Genomic DNA, 18,417 nt, shown 5'->3' on the forward strand with positions numbered 1-18,417 from the left:
GGTATTCATGAAATTTAGATGTTTTTCATCTATGTTGCCATCAATGCCAAAGGGGGAGATTGCTGGCATGAATGTTTATGATATTGCTATGGGGGAGTATCTTAGCATTGTTGGAGCATCTGAGAGATTGTTAACATGATTATATGTTGCATTCAAGGCAGAGTTTTTCATTGATGTCAACATTCTAGTTATTATGTGAAGACTGAGAGAGAAGCAGGCATAGATTAAGGTTGTGAGGTTCAACGATTGCATATGAGATTATGCGCAATTGAGGACATGTTGTTATAATTCTTTAGAATAACTAAGAGGGGGGGTGAATCAGTTATTCAAGGTACAATGCCACTTTTTCTCTCTTAATCCTCAATAGCACATAACTGAAACTATCATGCATGTAATTTGAACATTTAAACAACTATGAAAAGTAGACATGCATCACACCATAACACTAAGAATTTGATAACCCAGAAACCCTCCAGGAATAAGAAGGTAAAACTAGGGTGGGGATGATACGCACAAAATAACTGCACAATTGATTTCAACCACTTCTGATGGTCTGCCTTGTTAAAGGCCTGCCCTGTTAAAGGCTAGAACACATTGTTAAATGTGACCTTGTTAGAGGATTTCACCATACTGTTAGGAATGGGCCTGGTTAAAGGACTTTGGAACATTCACTTGGAATGTCACCCTGTTAAAGGATTTACAACATGGCTATTAAACCAACCTAAGTCCATAGGGTTGTATCTTAACTGTTACAATTGCTAGAGAGTAACAATAATGACTTTTGATCTGATAAAACTTACAACATATCTTGCAAATTACATATCACACTTCAGTTCAATCCTTTGCTTGGCTTTAATCATTGCAGCTCTAAAAGCTTGTCATCTCAAGCTTCGTCATCTTGAGTCTTCTTACTCATTACACCAATGCAATCATATCTATGGTCACCTATCGAAGCAGAGTATCTGTGCTCTCTTTCACCTCAGCACTTTCTTCAGCATTTCATAATTTCATGCTTGACCACCACACCACACTTTGCTTCGTGACCTTATGACTCCTTAAATAGAAATCTAGAATACTTTTATCGCTTTTTCCAACTTTAGGGTTCCAACAGATTAGGTAAGATACAATGTATCTATCCCATATTTTGTTCTTATCTAGAAACTTCGTTTACAATCCAATTGTATTTGCCAAAAATGGTTTACATAGTGTTTTGTGCCACCAACTCATCATTCTTATCTTCTATCTAGTTCACAGAATTCTAGATAACTATCATGTCGGCTCAGATCTAGCGAATCTTCGATTTTCAAAATAATGCAGCACCTCGACACTATTGGTTTACTGATGCTCGACACCCTCTGTATTACTCAACTCTTGTATTCTGCTCAGCATCTGATCTTCGCTCGGCACTTGATATTTACTCGTCACTTGAAGATCACTCGGCACTTGATATTTACTCGACACTTGAAGATCACTCGGCACTTGATATTTACTCGACACTTGAAGATCACTCGGCACTTGAAGATCACTTAGCACTTGATATTTACTTGGCACTTGAAGATCACTCAGCACACTCTAAAGGTGAACTTGCTCGGCTTCAACTAAGAATCTTGTTCGGCACTAACTAGCTTGCTCGGCACTCTCTTATGAACTTAGTTAGGCTATACAAATGACTTAGCTAAACCTTACATCTTTGATATGTCTTTGTGTGTCTATCCTCTGTGTCTTAGAGTATGTCATCAATACACTATTTCATCAATGGCTTAGATGATCCTTATACTTCATTACAACATCATAACTTCAACCTTTGTCTAGGTACTCTAGTTACATCTTATTGATTGCCACCTCCTTATCGATCAACCAACTTATAGTATTTGGATCACTAAAGCAATTGTCATTCCTGCAAGTAGCAAGTTTGACATCAATGACAAAACAATGATTGAAAACATTCTTTACTAATTCCATTACTCTTCATTCATGAGCTTTTCAATCATTTCCAACACATGTTCCATATAGTTTCCTGGTGGCGTGGTTAAGTGTGCATGCAGAAAGTCAACGAATGGTGACAGTTATTCAAGATTTATTAAAGACAATATATATAGGCAAAGTTCTTGAGAAACAACTTCTGGAATTGGACTATATCTCCTAATAGATATAGAATTTGGTTAAGTGCAATTAGACAAAGGTAGAAGACATGATGATGATGGTGTGGTTGATAATGCTAAGTTCGAGGTTGCATGTGTGAATATTTGTGAAAACTATGAGCTGACAATGTTATATAATTATGAAAATATGTATTCTAACATGTATTGTATTATCTTAATGTGAACCTATTGTAATTGTAAATTGAGAAAGCCTTAAGGCTAACTCAATAATTAATCTAAGGACTTGATATAAAGGAAAGTTGTTTTCCTTGTGGTTAAGTATAAATATGTGGCAAGTGATTGCAAGTTATAATTGTGAATTATGCATTATAAGTAAGCGATCTAAGGGATTTTGTGTGATGCGAATATGTGAATCTAATATTGAGATCAGAGAAGTGTTTTGGTGTAGCAGAGGCATAGTGAGAGAGTGAAGTGATTATATTTGGCAGAGAGTGCCAGTAAATAGTTGATTATTCATTACTATTCAGAAAGGAATACTACTAAGGTCAGTTGGACAGTAAGTCCAGTGGTCTTTCCCTTGAAGTTTTTTTAACAACACGGATCCTTCTACCTTCCACAACTCCTAACAGGTTTGGAATCTCCTCACAGTGATTCAAAGTCTCCTAACAGGGACTGATATGTACTTAATGTATTTCATTAACTCCTAACAGGATCCATCCACTTACAAGGAATTTATATATTAGTACATCATTTTGTGTGTACCATCCCCACAGGGGTTTCCCTTTGATCAAGGGTTTCCCTAGTTAACAATTTTGGTGTTATTGTGTATGATTAACTTCTTGTGGTTGTTGCACTTGTTGATTACATGTTTTAGATTTAATAAGGGTTATTTTAGTTGGAAAATTGATTCACAACCCCCCGCCCAGTTATCTTGGTGGACTTTACTTTCTAACAGTTTTTTTTTCATCAAGGTTCAAACTCTACTAGGATGTTATTCTTAAAATGTGAGAATGAGAGACCTAATTTCCAAAAGACATAACTTTTAATTTGGGAAGTTGATTGAACTTTTTTTTTAAATATAGACCTTCAAAAGATCTATATCCTCTAATCAACTTGACAATCAAAAATGCTTTTGATATTTTACAGGGTCAGAATGTCCTGTCCTCAATAGCCTATAAATTGAATTTTTATTCTAAACTCAAAATAATCTTTTTTTGTGTGCACATTGATACACCTTTCCTAACAAATTTTAGATTTTAATTATACATCACATTATTATGAATCTTGTCTTCTTGCATTTAAAAAAACATGAGGTTACAATATTGCCATGTAAGTATTAAATAGACCATATGTTTCTTGTATTAATCTTGAGATACAGACGAGGTTCTATGAGAAGGACTTAAGCTCGTCTTTTAGGAAGAGGGTGGCCCTATGAATAAAATTTTGTTTGGCTACAATATTACTTGGGATCTTCTACTTCAAAATAGAAGAGGTAGGGCTAGAAAATACTTTTTGACACATGTTTTCTACTTGAGACCAAGAACTAGCTGAAATTTTATAAGCTAAACTGGACAGTAATATTTCTTAAAAATATGAAGCAACTCTAAACATATTTTTAAAAAGTCCTTCCATAAAACCCTAACCTTAAAAAATAAAATTAAACACATTTCTAAACATAACCTTCTCACCTCAATTATTTTATTTTAAATAAATTTAATTTCTTTTCACCTATTAATACACCCACTGCCACTTAAAAACAACAAAGTCAAGTTTACATTCATATATGGTCTCGATGAATCAAATTAGCCTATTTCAAATCCTATTTCGTAGCACTAATTGAGGCGTGCAAAACCACTAATTCACACATGAAACCTCTAATCTCAATACGCAAAACCACCACTTCAACCCATTATGATTGGAAAAGGATGGGTATGATACTTTTCCAAATGAGTCACATTCTCCCCACAAAGTGGTAATGCTAAAACTGGAAATGCAAACCTATATTTGCAATCGTGGCAGCAAAAGTTGACACGTTGCCCGTTAATTACGCTAGTCCCGTCAAAACGAAGTAAAGTCCCACTTCTACAAAGAGTTCAACGGTTAATTAACGGCAAAAACATGCCGTACGTAAAAATTTCTTTTACGATTTCCCTTTTCCGCAATAATGGAAATATAACACAGTACAAAGTGAATCATTCCATACTCTCCCAAAGTCCAACGGCCGGCCTTTAATGGCGTTTTTCCGTTCCGTTGGAACGTAGCATCTAGGGTTAAAATAAAGTCAGTGAACAGGGGCCGGATTAGAATATTTAATTACGCCTGCAAAGAAAATTCAGACTCCGAGAATTCTGAAAAGAATGGAGTCTAGGTAGAGTGTTAGGATTGGACTTTTTCTTTTCTTTTGCCTTTTCTGCTTTGTCTTGCCAGCAATGCTTTAAATAGTGAAGAGGCGGAAGAGAAATTTACACCTCAGATCGTAAATTGACTGCTGGAAAAGGGAAAAATGCGCAGTCGAAGCGCAGGAGGTGTGTTTGCAAGATGGATTGCGGTTCTCTGTATTTTGAGCTACTGCGCAGGAATGCTTATGACAAACAGGTTCTTGTTCTGCTTTTTTAACACAATTTCCAATTTCCCTTTTTATTGATGAATTTGATATAATCTGAGTTAAATATTTGTTCTTAAATTGAAATTTTGTACTGGATTTCTAATTTTATTGTTCCTCAGCGCAGTTATTGAGTTAATATTTGTTCTAAATTTGAAATGTGTCTGTATTTCTAATTCTATTGTTCCTCAGCGCAGTCATTGAGTTAATATTTGTTCTAAATTTGAAATGTAACTGTATCTTTAATTTTATTGTTTCTCAGTGGAGGCATTGAGATAATTTTTTGTTTCTCAGTGGAGGCATTGAGATAATATTTGTTTTAAATTTGAAATGTGCCTGGATTTTTTATTTTATTGTTCCTTTTTGGAGGCATTGAGTTATTATTTGTTCTAAATTTGAAATTGAACTTTATTTTAAAAATTTCTTGTTTGTCAGTAGAGACATTGAGTTAAATATTTGTTCTAAATTTGAAATTTGACTGTATTTTTAAATTTTTTTGTTCCTGAGTGGAAACATTGATATTTGCTCTAAATTTACAATTTTTACCCCAATGAAAGCATTGAGTTAAATACTTTGAAATTTGTACTGTACTGTAAAATTTTATTTTTCCTCAGACGAGGTTTTTCTCGAGCCTTAAGAGCTAGCTGGCCTTACATTTTGCTAGCCGGCAAACTTCGTTTCTGACATCAATTTAAAGTTTGTGCAGTAGATGTTATGAAGCCGGCCTTACATTTCAGTAGCCGGTAAAACAGTTTCTCTGACAGTATTTTAAAACTTGCTCGGTATCTTTATATGGTGCTATTATAATGGGCCTTTTAATAATGTCAAATCTACCCTTTTAGTTGGGAAGATATGTCCTTGTATATATATATATATCTTTTTCATTTCCATTTTCATTTTCTATCTAGGAAGAGATATGAGATCAAATTTTTATTATCATATATAATGGCTGGTTTTTAAGTTTTGTGTGTGTGTTTAGAGACAATGGATTAATTTAAGTATAATTATATAATTCATATTATTTTTTATATATAATTTGTCATAATTGTCTTAAGTAATGAAATTGAGTATTTCAATGTGAATGGCAAAAAATATATAAAAGATTCAAATTAAATTCTATAAGTTGTCATATATCTACTAATTTTTATTAAAATAAAGAATTAATTTAGTTACATTAATTTATTTATCTTAATAATTGGGGTTGTAAGCAAAGCCAGCTCAATCTTGAGGGAAACTTTGTGATTATGATATCAGGTTAAGTAATACTTCTAAGTTGGTGTGCTTAATCTATGTGAACATGATCTTGATGCAATGAGTGTGAGGTGTTCCATTCATTTTTTATGTAAGTTCTTGTGAACTACTACTTGTAAAACATGATTCATATGTTTGACTGGCAACTACATGGTTGAATCATGACGATTATTATATCAGAAATTAGCTCAAACTAATATTTAAGATATCTATAAACCTACTCTATGTAAATTATATTTAAAATATATAGATACTAGTTACTAAACTTTCTAATATTGTGAATCAATAATTCTATTGTCTACTAGAAAGATGGAAAACGTAGTTCAAATTGCTATTATAGTACAAATGTATTAATCTTAGATTTCTATTATTTTCCACTTTTCACATCTTACATTTAAAAAATACACAACCTAAAATGAATAAAGAGGAATATCCTCTTCCTATTTTAGAGGAAATAAAAAGCACTTTATTAAGGGTCTGTTTGGCTAGGGGAATAGGAATAGCTATTCTGAAATAGAAAATGGGGCTACATATTCCTTGTTCTCTGTTTGGTTCAACCAATATTTGATGAGGAATTAGCGGACCCCAAAATTTATGTTTCCTAAAATAAATAAAACTGGAGTAATAACACCTATTTGGGTGAAATTGCAAAACCCTATTTTTGGGTCAAAATTGGAATATGTATTCCTATTTTACTTTGTATTCCAATTCCGATTTGGTGCATCCAAACGAAGAATTCAAAATTTTAAGAATTTAAATATGCCTATTCCACTTGTATTCTCATTGCCAAACGGGCCCTACAGTAAGAAGAGAAATCAACCTTACCATAAAATAAATTTATTTTATTGTGCAAATGGCATGAAAACCAATATACTAAACAAAATGAGAGATAATGGCATGGAATACAAATAAATTATATCATCCTTAACTATCTTAATTACAAGTTTAATTATATTATATATATTTAAAGAATTGTAAAAATAAAAATATGAAAATAGTCTAAGTTATAAGATTCGAGTTCAAGTTTGACAACTATAAAATTTGACTAGACAAAAAAATGAAAAAAATACGGCATTAAATTTGTCGTATATATAATTTATTTATTATTTTATATTTATGAGTTTCATGCATAAATAATTAAACAATAAATGAAACTTACTTGATTTAGGAATTCAAATCATTGCATAGTTAAAATTGCATTCATTATAAATAGAAAAATAAAAAATATATTTCTTTTTGTGTATTGACTTTTTTAAGATAGGAAGCAGAGTGATAATTATGAAAGTCTATATAGAAAATTAAAATAATAATAATTTCTCGATCAACATCATTTAATTAATGTTTTCAAAGAATATATTGAACAATACTATCGAAGAAGGTGTTTTGACTGGTTTTAATATAATAATATATTCAAAAATAGTATTCCAGAAGATTCTGCCCAATACGAAGATGTTATTTTTCGTCCTTAGCCACATGCCTTGCAGATTAAAAATTATTAATTATTATAATTCGCATCGTGGGCGGCAGTAGAAAATTGACAATTTCTTTGCCGTCAACTGCTTTCACACCGGCAATTCCGTGTGCCGAGGTCCGCCAAAATACAGTATACATGCCAACCTCTATTTGCCGTCAGATTTGAATCAATTATCACATGAATATCTCCTTCCTCACTTAAGTGCCGCGTGATTAAAGGCCAAGTCATTTTGACCAGTTGCAAAAGTTAAATTCCCTTAGCAGATTCATGGAATTTTTGTTGTTTTCATCCAGATATTTTTTATCAATTAACCTAAGTTAGTTTATCTCGTGAAGAAAGATTTAAATTTTCTCTACGAAAACAATTACTTCAACATTTATGAATTCCTCCATGTTCATATTTTGTAGAATTTTTGAGAATTTTTTTTTTTTAAATTGTTAAATCTAGTGGATTTTCTTGTCTTTATAGCAATTTAGTTTAAATATATATATTCTTATGATAAAAAGTTAAAAGTTACAATTTCATTCTTCAAGTTCATTTTTATAAAAATATGTATTTTTCTATAAACTTATAGATACAAACATCCAACTTTGACACATAAGAAGATATATTTTAAAAAACAAGCTTTGGAGAATTTAAATTCATAATATTAGATGGAACTATTAAATGCATTATTGACGAATACAAAAATTTCATTCAAGCATATTACATTGTGTATCTTCAAATCTTCTCATACAAATTGTGAAAAACAAGCGACTTGACTAAGGTTCAATAAAGTATTGTACTTGAATCCTAGCATACTAACCCCCTAAAGGTGTGTCTTAATTGAAGAAATAGTAGTTCTCATAGTATTGTGATATGAATAAAAAATAACTAAATTTGATTTCTTCTCATCTATGTTATACACACAACTTTAAGCATTGCCAATTCAAGCTTCATTTATTTCTATTTTATATTAATCCATTATATTGTGAGAGGTATAATTTTTTTGTTCTAACTCCTTTTCAAAGACATACATCTAACTTCATGCAAATCAGCGTAATGTGTTTTGCAAGTCTCTAGCAACTTCAAACTTGGTAGGGATAACTTTGTCTTTGAAGACGACAATATATCATCTCAAATTCATTCATCGTAGAAACTTTGAATTCAACTTTTATCTTATAACTACTACCAATATACAATAGATTTGTCAATATACAAATTTAAGATAAGAATTTCATTACCTTCTTGCTTATAATAAAGGGTAGGTACACTCTTACTTCTCTTGAAATCATTCTCTTAAAAGTAGCCATCAACCCTTGCATACCTGCTCTTGATGCTTGCTTGAGGCCATACAAATCCTTCTTCAACTTGTGGACATTATGCCCATTTCCTTCCACTTTAAATCTTGTATTTGTTCCACATATACTTCTTCTAAGCACCTATATAAGAAGAAACTTTTAACATCTATATTATGTAGCTCAAATTCTTTTGAGATGCTAATGAAAACAACATTCTAGTATTCTCTTGCCTTTCTACTAGTGCAAATGTCTCTTCGTAACCATAATCAATGTCACATTTATGTGTGAAGCCTTTGACAACAAACCTTCCCTTAAATGTATTTCAACATTTATGTCATTGTTAAACTTTGTTCGACACACACATTTGGTGCCAATCTTCTTCTTGTCACGTGGAAGTTTTGGAAGCTCCCATGTATCATCCCTATCAATGGAATACATCTTGTATTTCATTACTTTCATCTAGACCTCCTCAGTGCATCTTCATGTGCTTGATTTAAATTCCTTTGATATATATCACTCAAGCTCTCACCATCCTTGTAATTTGGAGTTGAAGTTGAACTTGGACTTGAAGAACTAGATGAATGGCAACTTGGTGGATTCCTATCACTTGAAAAAGAAACATTGGTGGGCTTCTCATGATCAATATCATCAATTACAATGTCATGTAAAATAGATTTTACTTTCTCAATGTGACATTTTTTATGGCCATACAACCCCTCCTTCATAAAAACTACATCTCTTAATGCAATAAGCTCATTAGTAAGAGATAACACTACAATATGTGGTCCTATACAAACAAAGAGTTTGGGTAAGTCATCATACCATATCATTTTTATTGATGATACTCATGAATGTGTTGGTTGTAATTTTTTAAGGCTAGGGATGAAGGCCCTGATACATACAAGAGGCTTAAAGATTGTTCAAAGAGTGAACGAGGGTGCAAAATAAAATGTTTAATGACAAATCATGGAGGAGATTATTGTTCAAGAAATTGGTAGGATCATTATGAGATAAATGACAATAGAAGATAACTCATTGCCACTGACACACCTCGTAAGAATGGAATGGTTAAAATGAATAAGTGTACGGTGCTGGGAATGGAAAGGACCATGCTACAAACAAAGAGTTTGAACAACTCTTATTAGGGAGATGCATTTTCTACATCTATGTACATTTTGGATAGGAGTCCTACAAGTGCACTTGACAAGATGATTCTTGATGAAGCATGATATGAGAAAAGGTATAATGTTAATCATTTCAAAGTTTTTGGTTGTTTAGCATATCCATGTACTTGATTAGCAAAGACAAAGATGCAAAAAGTGAGTCATGCACTTTCTTGGTTGTAGGCAGGTACATCGTTATAGTACTACCTCTCCCTAGTAATAGTTGCTCAAACTTGTGGTTTATAACATGCTCCTCACCATCTACATCATTGTATGGCTCTTTCTTTCAACCAATCCATTCCACTGAGGTGTGTAAGTAGTGGGAGTAGCCTACTGATGTCATTCATCTCACAATAACTCTAAATTTATTGAACAATATTCTCATCCACGATTTATCCTTTAACATTTGATTTTGCTTCCTTTTTCATTAATTCTCCACATTGACTTTAAACTTGTTGAATGTATCAAGAAAACACATAAATCACTTAATAGAAAATAAATCATTTGATTCATTCAAATTTGAATACATTAATTTCTTAAATGGATCAAGGACCATCTAATCATAAAGATTTGAGACAATAATTGCATTACAAAAGCCTCCATATATAGAGGTCTTTGGCAAAATCCCTAAGATCTAGAAACTAAAGTTAGAACACCAAAAATAGTAAAAGCTATCAATAATCTTACACCCTACATGTAGAAATTCCCTAACTGGAGTAACTTCAATTTCGTGGAATAGACTATTTAATTGATATTTTAGCTCCATACAAGACTAAAGTAAGAGTGTATACATATGGAAGGAATTTACCATGTCAACATTAACACTACAAATCCCAATTTAGCTATCACTATAGAGGTGAAAGTTTCAAAAGAAGGTGACGACGACATATCATCGCGTCTTCTAGATAGAATCACACTCGTAATTATTTTTTAATGTAATACATAATCCAAATACTCATATTCTACAGAAATGATACTTTAGAATTGTCATTTATAATCTAAGAAATATAATTGAACATGACTAAAAATCTAAATTAATAACATAATTTCCACCATTACCTAAAATTAGATGCTTCTTATTGTTTTATTTTATTTATCAATTATTTTATATGTGATGTATTAGATTTAATTCTATTTATGTAATATATAAAAATATTTAATGTTATACTTTTATCATTAAAACAATTATCTTTTAAGATCCATATAATTTATATAAAGTAATGATTTCTTTCCCTACAAAATACCTTTATATAACCTTTTCTTCTATATTCTATTTAAATATTTCTTTACTTTTAGGAAACGTTATATTTAAAATGAACTAGATAATTAATCTTTTTAGTTTAAATTGAAATATGTTTCAAATAGATATTAAAAAAATAAAAATTATACATGACATTTATATGAGACAATTTAAGGTACATACAGAAATAATAGAATGCTGGAAATAACAACAGCAAAGAAGAAAATAAAATAAAAAACATAATAGCGTATATAATAGCCAAATATTCAATAAAAAGCTACAGCAATCTACTGTATCGATACATTCTATTTGGAGGGCATGTTCAATAGATTTATTTTCTATAATTAAAAAAAAGATCTTCTAAATTAGTAATAAAAAAAAGATTATAAATAAACACCTCGTCTTCGCCACCGCATTCTTAGCAATGCCGTGCAATTCAACTCAGAAAAGGACACCAACATCGGCCGTTAAATTTACCGGCGGCGAAGAATAAATATAAATAACCGGCGCAGACTAAAGACAAGGGTAAGGACGTATTTTTTAATTAAGATCGCCTTACCGTGGGGTAAAGCAATACGCCAAAAACATTTCGAAGTTAAATTGGTACTGCGCCAGTGGGGAGTGCAGAGAAGTTTCTTCTTCTTCTTCTTCCCTTTTCTTCTTCCCGAACAATTAATCATTCAAGAAGAGGGGCAAGAAGAAGAGAGACTTTACAAAACCCAAAACCTATTTTTTGAAGTTGGGAGACCTGAATTCTTCCTGGAAATTGTTTGGGTTTTCCGAGGGAGGTGAAAAAAATGCGCAGTCGAAATACGAGGACGGTCTCTGTAAGATGGATGGTAATAATTTGCATTCTATGTTTCTGCGCTGGAATGCTTTTTACAGACAGGTACTCTATCTCCTTGTAAAATTCTCTTCTTGATGTTTACAATGATCCGCAGTTCATGGACATTTGAAAAAATCTTAGGTTTAACGTTTCAGTTTGAATTGTCTGCGGAAGCTCATAATTTCCGATCCCTGGGACCATATTTGGAACGATTGTTTCAAATTTAGTATTGTTTCATGCCAATTTCAAAAGAATTGGTATTTCACAAGAAAATATGTACAGTAGCCATGGAATTTCTTTCATTTGCTTTGGAATTTTAGTTTTTTAGATGCAATCTTTAAGGTAGTGGTCTTCCACTGCAATTGTTTCAAAAACAGTGACATTCTTTGAAACATCAACTGTTTGTTATGGGACTGCTTTAGATCAGGGGGCTAATCTGTTCAGCCAAAGTTACCTAGGGTTCATAACCTATGGCTCTCAGTGCCGGTGAAATAAGAACAGAATTCTGGTGGGCTCTTTATGAGCCCAATAATTTCACCAGCTAGACCATTGAACTTATCAATCACCACTGTTTTAGTCATTTTTCAGCTACTGTTAGCTGAAGGCGATGTCTGGGATCATCTACGAATAAATCAGGCAATTTTGTTAACTGCAATTCTATTTTTCTTTATTTACTTTTATATTTGTGCCCTTTTTTTTTCCAAAATCTTCCTTCCTCCATATGATAGGCATTTAAACTCTTGTTTTTCAGTATCAGATGCACAGACGTCGGGTTAACACGCTATATTTGTGATTGATCTAGTCTCTTTAGAGGTCTTGAATTAGGTTATGTTTGTTCCTGAAACGTTGCATACTTGAGTTCAATTGATCCATCGAAACCGGTAATGGAGATTAACAATTTTATCTCCCTTTATTTCTATGGATTTAAATGAAGCAGTTAACATTTGCCATATTGTTTTTCACTTTTACCTTTGCTGCCAATATATTTAACGGATGTATCATGCCCCAATATCTATTATTACCCATTGTTCTGTGGAATTGGTGTCTTCTCCCTTTCCGTTAGTAAAATTTAGTTACCAGCACCCCTTTATACCGTGTTTGCTAAATTTTGTTTTTTAATCCTTCGTTTCAGTATTTATAATTGCCCTCAATTTTTATTTTATTTTTTAATTCTCTGTTTTTATTACAATATATAATTTAATTTCCCTCAAAATGTTTGTGTTACTTGCAATTGATTTGAGAGAAATTTTTGCTTACATAAGTAATTTGTTAGTATCTAAAATTCATGAAGAACAAATGAAAGGATAGGGTGGTTCTGGTGCTTCATGGTTGTATGGCTTGCTCCATTCAACAAATACAAATAGAACTGGTTTTATGTTTACAGTGCCACTGCATACACTCTCTTAAAGTAGTTCTTGTATCCAAATTCAGTTTAGAATGCAGCTGATTAGAAAACCATGACCTTATTTTCTCAAGTAATAAGTTATAAAGCATTCCAAATATTGGTTTCCATAATGAGCTTAGAACAAGCGTTAGCTTTGTTAAACTTTATTGGTATGCATTCTGATGTTTTGGCAGAATGTGGAAAACTTCCGAGGCAAATGGCGATATAATTTTGACAAACAGACGTCAAGATCAGGAATTACAAGTAGTCGAGGATGGTTGTAAACATGAACGGGTGAGTAGATCTCTAATAAGAAATTTATGCCAATAGCTACATTGATTTTCAAATTTTATAATCATTGAACAAGTCACCTTTAAAATATGTCAAAGAGAGTAGGAAAATCTTGTTACTGTTAATGGAAAATACTTATATTCTTTTGCCACCTGTGGATCAGAAGCTTGGTGAAGAAAGGGATATAATTGGAGAAGTAGAGAACACACACAAGACAATTCAGTAAGTAATAAAACATTAAAAATCACCAAATGACAAAATAAGCATTAGCATTTCTCGCATGCAATGCAATTCAATTGTCAAGTGACACAAGCTAAAATTTATCTAACAGGATCTTAGGCAAGACAATTTCTACATTAGAGTTGGAGTTGGCTGCTGCTAGAGCTGCACAGGGATTAGACCTCGATGGTTCTCCTGTTAGCAAGAAACCTGCTGTAGAAGATGCTGCTGAAAGACCAAAGGCTTTTGTTGTAATTGGTATAAATACAGCTTTCAGCAGCAGAAAACGACGGGACTCTGTTCGGGAAACTTGGATGCCACAAGGTTTGACTGACTATTTTAAGCTTTTGCTAAACCTGTTAAGTACTTAAAGTCGAACAACAGACTTGTGAAGCTTTTGTGCCCTGGAAGTGTGATATTTTATAGAATACATCTAGTGAAAACTGTTCTCAATAAAGCAATACTAATATATGTTACAGATCTGATTGCAAATACTTTTATCTCAGTATGGTGACCATATTGTATGTGTTTTTGTAGGAGACAGACTTACTAAACTTGAACAGGAAAAGGGCATCGTTATCAGATTTGTTATTGGACACAGGTGAATGAATATTCAAGGATAAGCTTTCTCTTCTAATCTGTCATCATGTTAGAATACAGACACAAATATGAACTATAAAAATAAAGAAACTCTTAAACTTGAGGAAGGTATTTGCAACAATTTACAAATCAAATGTAGCTGGGTTAATGTGGGTTGTATGTTGATGTAGTGCTACACCTGATGGTATTTTGGATCGTGCTATTGATGCAGAGGATGCTCAGCACAAAGATTTCTTGAGGCTTGTATGTACCCTTCTGAACATAAATAAAAGCTTTTCTTATTTCTGAGTTCATAAAGCCCCAATTCACACTTTCAAAGCATCTTGACTCATTTGACCTTACTTTGTCAGGAACACATTGAGGGCTACCACGAACTATCTGCCAAGACAAAGATCTATTTTGCCACTGCTGTGGCCAAATGGGATGCTGACTTTTATATCAAGGTTGATGATGATGTGCATGTAAATCTAGGTACTGGTGTTTCATCCTTATTTTGTAAAATAGCTTGCATGCTCAAGGATATGTTAAGATTATGTATTCAGATCATATTAAACCTCGATTGAAAAGTTCACCATATCAAGCAAATGTTTGAAAGAGATTCAGTATAGTCTCATGTCTTGAAGGAACCTTAATTAAGATAATCAATCTGAAGAAGTAATTTGTAACTCTGCCTGTTTGTCTGATTTATTAAAAATGTTGAGAACTGTTTTCAGGAATGTTGTCTACCACTCTTGCACGATATCGAGCTAAACCAAGAGTGTACATAGGGTGTATGAAATCTGGACCGGTCCTTGCACAAAAGTAAGTAATTTAAAAATCTGTACTGATCTCTTTGTTGCTGTGTTTTTGGTAAGCTGAAATAACTGAAACTAAGAAAACATGGTTACGCTTACAGAGATGTCAAATATCATGAGCCAGAATACTGGAAGTTTGGAGAAGAGGGAAACAAATACTTTAGACATGCCACTGGCCAGATCTATGCGATATCAAAGGATCTGGCAAAATATATATCTATAAATTTGTAAGTAAAGATGTTTAGTCTGTAAGTATGTACACATTGACATGGTATATTCTTTAAAAAGACTTTGAGATGTCAGAATATGGACCATATTGCATTGGATACATCGAAAAGTTGAAACACAGTAGATCCTTATTTAAGTATTAAATTTAGACCATCTTTCAACAAAAATATAATATACATCATAGCTACTCAAAACAGAGAATGGACATAAACCACTCCCAATGCAAAGTTTACTGCCATTCTACTTGATAGTCATTAAAAGGGATTCTTTAATAAGCCAATATCTATTATGATGTAGGCCAATATTGCATAAATATGCTAATGAAGACGTATCATTGGGGGCCTGGTTCATTGGACTAGATGTTGAGCACATAGATGATCGCAATATGTGTTGTGGGACTCCTCCAGGTACATACTGCTGCTAATATCTGAGATAATTCATTTTGGATTATGTTTTAAAAGCAACTTTTATGATTTCTCTTTCTTAATTATCCTGTGATATGCTTTTCAGATTGTGAGTGGAAAGCACAAGCTGGAAATGTCTGCGTTGCTTCATTTGATTGGTCTTGTAGTGGGATCTGCAAGTCTGTTGAAAGGATAAAATATGTACACGAGCACTGTGGTGAAGGAGAAGGTGCTGTTTGGAATACCTTTATTTGAATAATGTGTACATTGTAGAGAGCATTCAGTAATATATTTATCAACCAATTCAATTGTTTTGCAAGATCCAATTTTGTTGAGTTTCTTCTTGCATAACTAAGAAAGTTCTAAACCGTCCAAGCAAGCAAGACTTAAATGGCCACCCGAGTACAAGACAGGAACAGGATAGGGAACAGAGGCCTCTTTGTACCTGTAGTTTTAAATCAATCCAAGTCTAGACCCGTTTTACATAAGGACTACAAAAAGATGAGTTGAATTACCCATGTAATATCCACGATGCAAGTACAGGTATTGTCTTTGTGCTGTTGGCATCTTACACCAAGAAATCTGTCTTTTGAATTCATTCTGATCAATGATATAGGAAGTGAGTTGACTTGGTTCTCTGGTTCCTTGTGATAGCATTACACGAGAAAGACGGTTATACACACTATTTATGTCTGGAAATTGTATTAATATCTTCAAAGTCTGTTGCCACAAGAAATTGGTTAGAGACTTTGCACTCCTGCCGCTGGCCTGTTTGTCTAAGATTATGAAAATTGAATTCACTATTTATTTATTTCATATTAGCAGCACACAAGTACTGTTGAGACTTGATGTGAAATTCTGAGTATGGTACCATATGGAACTGTATTTTTTGGTTCTTCTGCACTGTAAGTTATGATGGATAAATTATTAATAACATGATATGTTCTGGAGTATTATACCTTATTTTCGATTACAATACCTTACTTGGATAAGTTACATTGGAGAACACTAGCCACCGAAAAACATTAACTATATTGAGCAAAAATCTTAATTCTTACAATATCTGTTACTGGATGGGAAACTTTCATGTCAGTCTGGCTTTCTGGTGCAAGCGAGATTTATAACCTTAAGGGTTTCTTAGAAATGTGTTCCTTGACGAGAGTTTGGTATTTCTGCAGACTTTTGTGGGAAGAGATTTTATATTCCTTGGAATTAAAAGGTAGAACATTTGGTTACCACTCTAGCTTTCACTTTGGCCTTTTCTGCATCGTGGATTGGCTTACAGACATAGCTCTGGCAACTAGAGTTATTAATCTGGGGGATAGGACCATAGGGTTTATTCTATCCACAACATGTGGTCTATCAACGTTAGCAACCACCTTTTTTCTGGAGGACCGAGCACTTCTGACCACCTTGTTTACTTTATCAGTTATATGTCTCAGCTTGTGATTATCTTATTCTTATTAATTTAATTTGATTCATTGTTTAATTAGACTTGTACAAATATTGTAGGGTGTGGTTTTTATGCCCATATATTCACGAGCCTGACTAACGATCCCGTCCACAGGCTTATCCTTGGGTTAACCTTCGTCCTAATTTTCTGATTTTTTGCCTCAGTTCAGATCTGAAATTTTGTGTTTTTCTTGTACTTTTCCTCCCCCTTCCTCTCTCTATATATAAGGGTTGTATGAATATTCCACGTTCTTTTTTTCCCAATTAGGAGATGTCCTAAACTCAATCCTTAAACGGCTAGGGATCATTGTAAGGCTTCTGTTGTACAAAATCTGAGTACACCTGTTTACCAAACGAGGACATTATTAACTACTAGGCTCATCTTGCTGTTAACATGTGCAAGATCTACTAATCTTAGTTCAAAATCTCTATCAATTGGGCATAATCAACAAATGTATCATAATGATGAACGCCACTTTATCCAACTATATCCATATTTGTAGGATCTAACTGTCAATTAATAGTCATTGAAGCTCATCACTTTGTATTTCGTCGCATCGAACCAAATCTAAAATTGTGACTTTCAATCCAATTTTTACATGGAACTGATTGATGGATGAAGTTGTCAGTTCGATACATGTGAACGGATAGACGAATATGGCAATGAAGAAAATGTTTTAGCAGCGTACGCGGAAATGGTTTAGAAAGAAATATGTCGTTGTTCATAAATAAACTCCAAACATGTTGCATTGAAGACTTTGTGTGATTTATCAGGTCACATTTACCATTATATATTTCAAATAATGGTGCAACATATCCAATGGGAAACGCATATGCGGAAAGATCTTAAGCAAGAGGATTATGAATCAATTCATGACTAAAATCCTTGTTTGGATTTAAAGTATTGACTCCATTTCTAATATCCTTGTCTGAATTTAAAGTATTGGCTCCATTATGAACTTAATCAAGACCCTTCCATGTGCTATTAAGGGTAGATTGGGTAATGGTAGGAAGGCAAGTGGTGATGGTGATGAATTAAGTAGAGATGGGTCAAAAGGAAATAGTGGAGAGATGAATGATAGCATGGGGTTGAGAAAGAGCCTACGA

General features: G+C 33.0%; 1 protein-coding gene across 2 annotated transcripts; it reads left to right on the plus strand.

Annotated features, from left to right (window-relative positions):
- Positions 1–4,404: 4,404 nt before the first annotated feature.
- LOC149533133 (beta-1,3-galactosyltransferase 7-like) lies at positions 4,405–16,674 on the plus strand. 2 transcript variants are annotated; one of them, XM_089805385.1, is made up of 11 exons: positions 4,405–4,697; positions 13,517–13,616; positions 13,777–13,835; positions 13,945–14,156; positions 14,370–14,433; positions 14,603–14,675; positions 14,783–14,903; positions 15,146–15,233; positions 15,328–15,453; positions 15,752–15,861; positions 15,965–16,674. In XM_089805385.1, the coding sequence occupies exons 1-11, from the start codon at positions 4,606–4,608 to the stop codon at positions 16,111–16,113; spliced, it is 1,194 nt and encodes a 397-aa protein (XP_089661511.1). In that variant the 5' UTR covers positions 4,405–4,605; the 3' UTR covers positions 16,114–16,674. The 2 variants fall into 2 exon arrangements, with proteins under 2 accessions (XP_089661511.1, XP_089661510.1); XM_089805384.1 differs by lacking the exon at positions 4,405–4,697 and adding an exon at positions 11,640–12,001.
- Positions 16,675–18,417: the final 1,743 nt, after the last annotated feature.

This window comes from Cupressus sempervirens, chromosome 10 (assembly GCF_028749045.1).
Source record: "Cupressus sempervirens isolate cs-2001-9-10 chromosome 10, ASM2874904v1, whole genome shotgun sequence".
Taxonomy (NCBI): domain Eukaryota; kingdom Viridiplantae; phylum Streptophyta; class Pinopsida; order Cupressales; family Cupressaceae; genus Cupressus; species Cupressus sempervirens.

Bases quoted from the DNA above. Each gene is read 5' to 3' on its own strand.
- LOC149533133 (XM_089805385.1), top strand. From the start codon at position 4,606: ATGCGCAGTCGAAGCGCAGGAGGTGTGTTTGCAAGATGGATTGCGGTT. The intron at 4,698-13,516 runs GTTCTTGTTCTG...ATGTTTTGGCAG, and splicing joins GGAATGCTTATGACAAACAG to AATGTGGAAAACTTCCGAGG. The intron at 14,676-14,782 runs GTATGTACCCTT...TTACTTTGTCAG, and splicing joins ACAAAGATTTCTTGAGGCTT to GAACACATTGAGGGCTACCA.